Source organism: Triticum aestivum, chromosome 6B, assembly GCF_018294505.1.
Source record: "Triticum aestivum cultivar Chinese Spring chromosome 6B, IWGSC CS RefSeq v2.1, whole genome shotgun sequence".
NCBI lineage: Eukaryota > Viridiplantae > Streptophyta > Magnoliopsida > Poales > Poaceae > Triticum > Triticum aestivum.
In genome coordinates this window covers 638758389-638766973 of record NC_057810.1, presented here as the reverse complement: position 1 = coordinate 638766973, position 8585 = coordinate 638758389, and the positions used below count along the sequence as shown (strand labels likewise).

At 46.8% G+C, this 8585-nt stretch overlaps 1 protein-coding gene across 1 annotated transcript; it reads left to right on the top strand.

Annotated features, from left to right (window-relative positions):
* Positions 1–7524: 7524 nt before the first annotated feature.
* On the top strand, positions 7525–8357 carry LOC123134641 (uncharacterized). Its single transcript, XM_044553852.1, has one exon. It carries the CDS (start codon positions 7676–7678, stop codon positions 8006–8008), a length of 333 nt encoding a protein of 110 aa, XP_044409787.1. The 5' UTR covers positions 7525–7675; the 3' UTR covers positions 8009–8357.
* Positions 8358–8585: the final 228 nt, after the last annotated feature.

Genomic DNA, 8585 nt, shown 5'->3' with positions numbered 1-8585 from the left:
TTGCATTCGTCGATCGAACAGTGCATCACCCACGCCAAGAGGAACGCCGCCAAGAGGGAGGAGAAATCTGAGGAGAGGTGGTCGGTGTTGATGACGAAGCATGACGTCAAGCTCGACCTTCTCAGGACCAATGTCACCGCGAAGAAGAGGAACACCGACCTGTCGTTCCTGATGGGGGCAGGCATGTCGACGATGGACGAGCAAGTGAAGGTGTGGTACCTGGCGGAGCGCGACCTTATCTTGAACCGGATGTCGGGACCGGCGGCGACCACTGCCCCTACGCCCACGCCCACGACTATGCCTACGCCTACGTCAACGCCAACGCCGAGCACTGAAGATGTGCCCACAACGCCGACGCCGACCTCGCCAGCCCTACGGCGGAGGAGCCGCCGTTTGAGTTCCATGTCTATAGCTCCTACCCTTTTGATCGCGGACTTTGGCTATGTTCCATCGTCGACCCATGGCATGATGATCACCGAACTTGTGTCTTTTTTGGTAGCGGAGAGTGAACTTTGAATTTTGTTGCATTTGGGGTCGAAACCTGGGGGCACGGCTGGAAACTCAACCCCCCCCCCCCCCCCCCCCCCCGGCCGAAAAAATCATCGCCGCAAACGCCTAACGCCCTTCGCCGGGTGCGCCGTGGGCCAAACGGCTGGAGATGTTGTAAGCAAATTAATTAAAGAAAACGTTCTAAATCAGTCGGATGATTTCTTATATCGTAAGCCACGTCCGGCGCCGTCGGATTTCCGGCGATCGTGTGGCCCGATGCGAAGGTAGCCCACTTTTTCGTGAGCTCGTGACCTGTAGTAGTGTCCCCGTGACTTGTCTATTTTTTTGACGATCCTTCTTACACCCATACGCAGCCCTTTTGCTACCTAGTTACGCATGTGATGGTACATGCAAGCGCCAAACGAGGATTTCTAGAGCACCATCTTCTGGACCTAACCGTACGAATTGGTTTTCGTCGTAGCGAGCTCATGGAGTCAAAGATTGCTCTGAATATAGCGTCCTTGATGCCGCTTTTGCCGCCTTTGAGCCATGTCATCCCAGTATCACAGAGCAGTCAGGCCGCCATGGGCACATGCCGTCGAAGCACGCCATTGCACCATCATTGAAGCAGCCATGCCCGTCACTCTCATACACTTGCCTGCCCGTGAAACACGTCAATGCAACAACGTCCAAGAAGCCGGGCCTCCGTCGTAGCATCTTCACGGTTGTCGAAGCATGACCATGACAGTTCGAAGCACCCTGGCCGGTGCAGCATCCCGGTGGCCATCGAAGCATGTCGTCGCAACGACATCATGGCCGTCGAAGTACAACGCAGGCGTCGTGGCATCGCCGTGGCTACTCCAGCATGCCTCGTAGCACTAGCACGGTCATCGAAGCATGTCGTCATGGCATCGTCGTAGTTGACAAAGCACACCACGAGTGTTCGAAGCATGTCGTCATGGCATCGTCGTAGTTGACAAAGCACAGCACGAGTGTTCGAAGCATGTCGTTGTGCCAACGTTGCGGCTGTCGCACGCCTCATAGCATCGCCACGGCCGGTCGCAACATCCTTTAAGTAGTCGGGATGCCGATGCAGCACCGCCCACTAGTGCAGAACCGGGCAATAGCACCGGTTCGTAAGGCCCTTTAGTGCCGGTTACATAACCGGCACTAAATTATGGTCACTAAAGCCTCCTCCCCCTTTAGTACCGGTTCAACACGAACCGGTGCTAAAGGGCAACCACATGGCACGAGCCAGCTCCGGGGGCCTGGAGCCCTTTAGTACCGGTTGGTAAGACCAACCGGTACTATAAGGTTTGGGGGATTTTTAGTTTTATGATTTCTTTTTCATTTAATTTTGTGTTTACATTTTAATTCTTTTTCGTTTGCTGGTATTTTACGATACTACACATTGTACACGTTATGCATATATATATATATATATATATATATAATTTCTAGTAGAACCAATCATCGAGTTCAACATGATTGTCATGATATTATAAGCGTTCATATATAACACCACAAAAGCAAATCACTTAAGTTCAGAACGAAGAACACGGACATGAAAGGACAAGTACTAATTAAGAGCAGTATGAAGAAGTAGCTAAATCGCTCCTGCTAGCTACTCTCTCTCTGGTAAAATAACATAGAACATATATAGCTCTCCTGATTGATCATACTGGAGCATGCCGATGAACCTGTCTCCTAATCGTGGGCTGCGCTTCTCATTGCTGCCCCCTAGTACTTCTCTATGATCATTAACATTTTTTCTCCAATCTTTCACTATTAAGCATTCATCGCTTCTAGAAATCCTGAATGCATTCATGTGCAATGCAGGATATCTTGGTCGTAAGCTAACAATTGACATCTGACCTTTAGTCTCGATCTCTGAGGCACAACTGTCATCGGGAGTCCCTGTTGAAGAACATCGTATAGTACTTAATTAATATACTTAGCAATGAAAGTTTAGCAAAAAAAATATGTATGCAAAATATGCACTGAGGACAAATAGTAAATATCTTACCATCATTCCTAAATAGATGTGACCGTAGTTCAATACCATCACTATTGGTCGCACGTTTTGAGTACTAACATTTCTAAGTGCAGGAAGAAAATTTGTCTTGACAATATGAAAATCCTCAAGCCATGAAACATAATGACTTATCTCCTCGCAGTTTAGTTCAGCGCCGGACAGTAGTAGGTCCTGTCTACCAAGCGCCGGATATGTTTGGTTGAATGGAGATAAGCTGTCAATAGAAATTAGTTGTCAGTTATTTTTGAATAAGCAATATCAAAGACAAAAATATAGTTGAGAAGAACTCATATAATGGTAGAACTGAAGGCGTCTGCACATCGACCCATATGTCTCTATTACCTTCAATATCATATTACGGACGAATATAAAAGGTGATAACCATACCAGGCTCAAATGCATAAGCCTTGCATAGTGCTTGCCAAGTTTTGCATTCAAAATAGGTATACGTGTGTGCATTGTATACTTTGACGTTGAAAGTATAACCATCATGCTCAGTTTTCAGGTAAGCTCTCTTTACCTTCATAGTTTCCATATCTTTGAAACCTATCTTATCCAAGACAAATTTTTTTGCATGGCAGGGGATGCGCTAGTAGAATAGTGAAAATTAAAAATTATAAGTCAGGCAAATGAAGCATATATAAGTCATGCTTAATTACGAAAACAGACTTGTCATTGTGACTTACTGTATCGAATTCGAAAGTCTCATCCAGCTTGATGCTGAATCGCCTACCATCAACAAGGAAATTTCTGTCGATTGGCCGCGCTGGTCTTCACAGTATTCGCACATAATGAAATTTTTTCCGTCGTCAGACAACATTTCTTATGTTCATATTAGGCGAAACATTAAACACTTACTAATTCAATTAATTCAACTACTTCTATTAATTCAACTAAGTATTTACTAAAAATAAACTAGTTATATTAATTCAATTAGTTCAACTAAGGATTTACTAAAAATAAACTAGTTCTATATATTAATTCAACTAGTTCAACTAAACATTTACTAAAAATAAACTAGTTATATTAATTCAACTAGTTCAAAGTAACCATTTACTAAAAATAAACTAGTTCTATATATTAATTCAACTAGTTCAACTAAACATTTACTAAAAATAAACTAGTTATATTAATTCAACTAGTTCAAAATAAGCATTTACTAAAAATAAACTAGTTCTATATATTAATTCAACTAGTTCAACTAAACACTTACTAATTCAATTAATTCAACTATTTCTATTAATTCAACTAAGCATTTACTAAAAATAAATTAGTTATATTAATTCAATTAGTTCAACTAAGCATTTACTAAAAATAAACTAGTTATATTAATTCAATTAGTTCAACTAAGCATTTACTAAAAATAAATTAGTTCTATATATTAATTCAACTAGTTCAACTAAGCATTTAATAAAAATAAACTAGTTCTATATATTAATTCAACTAGTTCAACTAAGCATTATATTTACTAAAAATAAACTAGTTATTATATTAATTCAACTAGTTCAACTAAGCATTTACTAAAAATAAACTAGTTATATATATTAATTCAAGTAGTTCAACTAAGCATTTACTAAAAATAAACTAGTTATATTAATTCAATTAGTTCAACTAAGCATTTACTAAAAATAAACTAGCTCGTTCTACATATTAATTCAACTAGTTCAACTAAACATTAACATATTTCTAATTCATCGATGATAACATTTCTAACATTCTAAAAATAAACTAGATAGTTCTAATTCATCTAAACATTATAGAAAACAGAAAATAAGTAAAAATATGTGTGTGTGTAGTACGTGTGTGTGTGTACGTACATGTGTAGTGTACGTGTAGTGTGTGTGTGTGTGTGTGTGTTTGTGTGTGTCTGTGTGTATGTGTGTGTGTGTAGTGTGTGTGTGTATGTGTGTGTGTGTGTGTGTGTGTATGCGTGTGTGTGTATGGAGTGGGCCGGGCGCGTACGGGTGGCGGGGGCAGCGACGACGGGCGGCGGCGGCCGGGGACGGCAACGAGACGGGCCGGCGGCGGCCGGGGATGGCGACGAGACGGGCGCAGCGGGGGCGGCGATGACGACGGGCGGCGGGGGCGGCGACGACGACGGGCGGCGGGGGCGCGCGGCGACGACGATGACGGGCGGCGGGGGCGGCGAGGGCGACGGCACGGCGGCGCGGCGGCGTCGGCGGCGTCGTCGAGATCGAGACTCTCTCGCACGAGAAGTGGAACGAAGCGGCGACGAGATAACTGATTTTTCATATGTGTCATATATATAGGGGGAGCCTTTAGTACCGGTTGGAGCCACCAACCGGTACTAAAGGCCAATTTTGGCCAGCCCAAGCGGCGGGAAACTGGGCCTTTAGTATCGGTTGGTGGCTCCAACCGGTACTAAAGGGCAAGACATTAGTACTGGTTGGAGCCACCAACCGGTACTAATGGCCGTGCGCTGCCACCGCAGTGCGCTATGTTTAGTCCCACCTCACCGAGCAAAGGGCAGCCGCACTGGTTTATAAACCCAGCCGCGGCTGCCCTTTCGAACTCCTCTATTTAGCAGGCTTCTGGGCCTAACTAGAGCGCGCTGCCCTGTGAGCCTGCTGGCCCTACTGGGCATGTATTTGCACACCCAAGATCTGGCAGGCCCACAGGGCAGCGCCCCAACATTCTTCTTCCTCTTCTTCTCCTTCTTCTTCCTCTTCTTCTTCTTCCTCTTCTTCTTCTTCCTCTTCTCCTTCTTCTTCTTCTTCTTCTTCTTCTTCTTCTTCTTCTTATTTTGCGTAGTTTTTTGTATAGTTTTTTCTTTTCTGTTATATTTATTTTCTTTTATTTATTTGTGAGTAGTTTTTTATCTAGTTTGCCAAAATTTAACATTTTCAGAGTTCATTTTGTAGTGATTTTCAATTTCATGATCATTTTGTAAACGATTGAAAAATAGCAAATATAATTTTTTTCTTTTCTGCTTTATTTTTTCTTCTATTTATTTCTGAGTAGTTTTTTCTTTTCTGCTATATTTATTTTCTTCTATTTATTTCTGAGTAGTTTTTTTATTTTGTTTTTTTCTTTTCAGCTATAGTTTTTCTTCTTTTCTACTATTTTTTCTTTTCTGCAAAACTTGATGGTCAAAATCTGGAGTTATAACTTAAAAAAAAAGAAATGTCGACGTGCAATTAGTTTTTGCCATAACAGAAGAAGTCCAGAGTTGTAATAAGTTATTAAAAATAAAAAAGAGGTGCAATGCTTGTTAATTTGCTTCAAGCCTTTCGGAGTAGTGTAAACTGCACTGCGCATAGCTCCATGCAGTCTATCGTATTTCTGAAGGCTTGAAGCAAAGCAACGTGAGTATTGAGTCTCTTCTTCATTGTCTCTGCACTCAGGGCTTATAAACCGCTCCTAGTCCCTCTCACTTCGCGAGGTGGGACTAAAAAACAGCTTGCCATAACCTCATTAGTACCGGTTCGTGGTACGAACCGGCACTAAATGGTGGTGGTGGGGCCATAGCCTGACCGCAGGCTGACACAGCCTCTTTAGTACCGGTTCGTGGCATGAACCGGTACTAAAGGTTCGCCACGAACCGGTGCTATTGATCGCCGCCACGAACCGGCACTAGTGTACACATTAGTGCCGGCTGAAATTTCAACCGGCACTATTGTGCTTCACATTTGATCCTTTTTCTACTAGTGGCCGTTGCCATCATAGCACACCACGAGCGTTGAAGCATGTCAGTCACACCATTTCGGGGCCGTCACAGCATGCCTCATAGCATATAAGCAGTCGGGTGTCACAAAGACTGTCGTTCAGCATCGCAACATTGCCACGCAGCCACGCCCATCAAAGCATGTCGTCGCGGCGGCGTAGCAGCCGTCAAAGCACACCACGAGTGCTCGAAGCATGTCATTGTGCCAACGTCGCGGCCATTGCACGCCTCATAGCATCGCCGCGGCCGTCGGAGCATGCCGTCGCAACATCCTCGAAGTAGCCAGGATGCCGCGCAGCACCGCCGCGGCCCTCCAAGCACACGCCTCGTAGCATGGTCACAACCATTAAAGCAGTCGAGTGTCGCAAAGACCGATGTTCAACATTGCTGCGCTGCCACGTGGCCTCACCGTGACACCCGTAGCAGGCGGATCAGCCTCGCATCATCGTAGTCTCGGCTTACAATTTGTCACCCTCGTATGCAACCACTCGGCCGCTGGTCGTTTGAAGCAGCTCTTGTTGGTACGGCGGCGGCTGTCGTTTCACTTCCTAGTTCAAAGGTTCACGTTGTTGCATGCCACTATAAGCAGGAGATGCTAGTACGTGAGTACTCCTACTTATTACGTGAGCACGACAAGAATACAAACGCGCGAGCGGCCGTGAGGCGTCGAAGGAAAGGAACGAGCTGGTTTTTCCATCCAACGGTACAGATCATACCAATCGAGTGGCTGGCCATTAATTAACGCGGGGAGGAACCCAGTCGGCAATGACCCTATCTATTATAGCTCAAAATTTATATATGACAGCGAAAATGATAGCACTTGGAGATTTTTGGATGGGGTGGCGACATGGCGTTCGTGCTATGGTTTGGCTTTTAGTGAGCCTTTGGTCGACGGTTGAGACATGAGCACATCCAACGCGCTTCCATCCTGTCCGACGTATGTATACCAAATATCTTGCAAGTACGGAGTAATCGCTAACGGAATTCATAAGAATGCAGAGGACAAATCCTGCGCCTAGCTGCCAGTTCGTCCCGTAGCGTGGAAAAGGCAAAGGAAGACGTAAATCCACATGCAGCAGCCAGCAAGCAGCCAAGCGGCTTGCAGTATGCACACACGAAACCGCAACAGAATCGCCGAAGCATCGTAGGCCAAGCAGGCAAGCAAAGGTAGCGAGGCGGGCACGCCTCCCCTTCCGCGCCTCCGCTACCCTCCAAACCGCCGAACCGAACGAGCCCAACACCCACCACCTGGAAAAATCCTACTCTATAAATCAATCGACGCACCACGTCCACAGGCATCCATCGAAATCTTTCTCATCGGCTCCTACCAGCACCACGCCAAGTGTATACGGCAAGAAGGAAGCCACGACACCTCGTCTAGTGTTCCTTATCCGTGTCCCGTAGCTAGCCAGCAATCTGCGCAGCAAGAAAGGAAGGGAGGTACTTGGATCGCTTCTTCTGTGGAGATGGTGGCGCCCATGGTGATCGCGTCGGCGGGGCTCGGGATGCCGGCGGGCATGGCGATGGCGAACCGGACGACCGGGGACGGGCTGCCGGCGGCGTCTAGATGGGACGCGCGGCCGCGTTGCTCCACGTGCAGCGGCACTGGCCGGGAGGAGTGCCTCTGTAGCCATTGGTCCGACGGCGACGTCGGCTGCGGGACGTGCTCCGGCTCCGGCCGCAAGCCGTGCCGCAGCTGCGGAGGCTCTGGCACCGGCCGGCAGCTCCCGGTTCGACTCATCGCCCAGCAGCAGAAGCTGCCGACGACCGCACCCGGGCGAAGCGGAGACTACAACTGAAGTTCGTCGGTTTCCAATTCCATGGTTGGAGCGAGCTGCCGGACCGACGAAACCAATGCGCGAACTCTTTTTTTCGCCTCCTTCCTCGCCGGGCTCGGGTGCGGTCGCTGATGAGGTTATGTATCTAGGGTAGGGTCATGGACCTATCTAGGATACCATACCCAAGAACATCATCATACGAAGCTACCTTCCAGTCGACCAAGAGAAGCTCCACTCGACCAAGGGAGACTCCACTCGACCGGCTAGAAGACACTCGACCATGAAGACGCACTCGACCATCAGAAGTTCAGGATCTATGCTGTATCCAAACGGTCTGTAATTAAGTAGTCTTAATGGTCATGATGACACTTTATGTAGGGCGTTACCAGTAACGCCCGGCCTTAATGTACTTTAACCCTCCTCTACGTGGGCTGGCTGGGGTCCTGGCGTCCTCTATATAAGCCACCCCCTCCACTGGTAGAAGGGTTCGCACCCCTGTAACTCATATACACAGAGATCAGTCGACCGCCTCCGGGCTCCGAGACGTAGGGCTGTTACTTCCTCCGAGAAGGGCCTGAACTCGCTAAACACCCGTGTG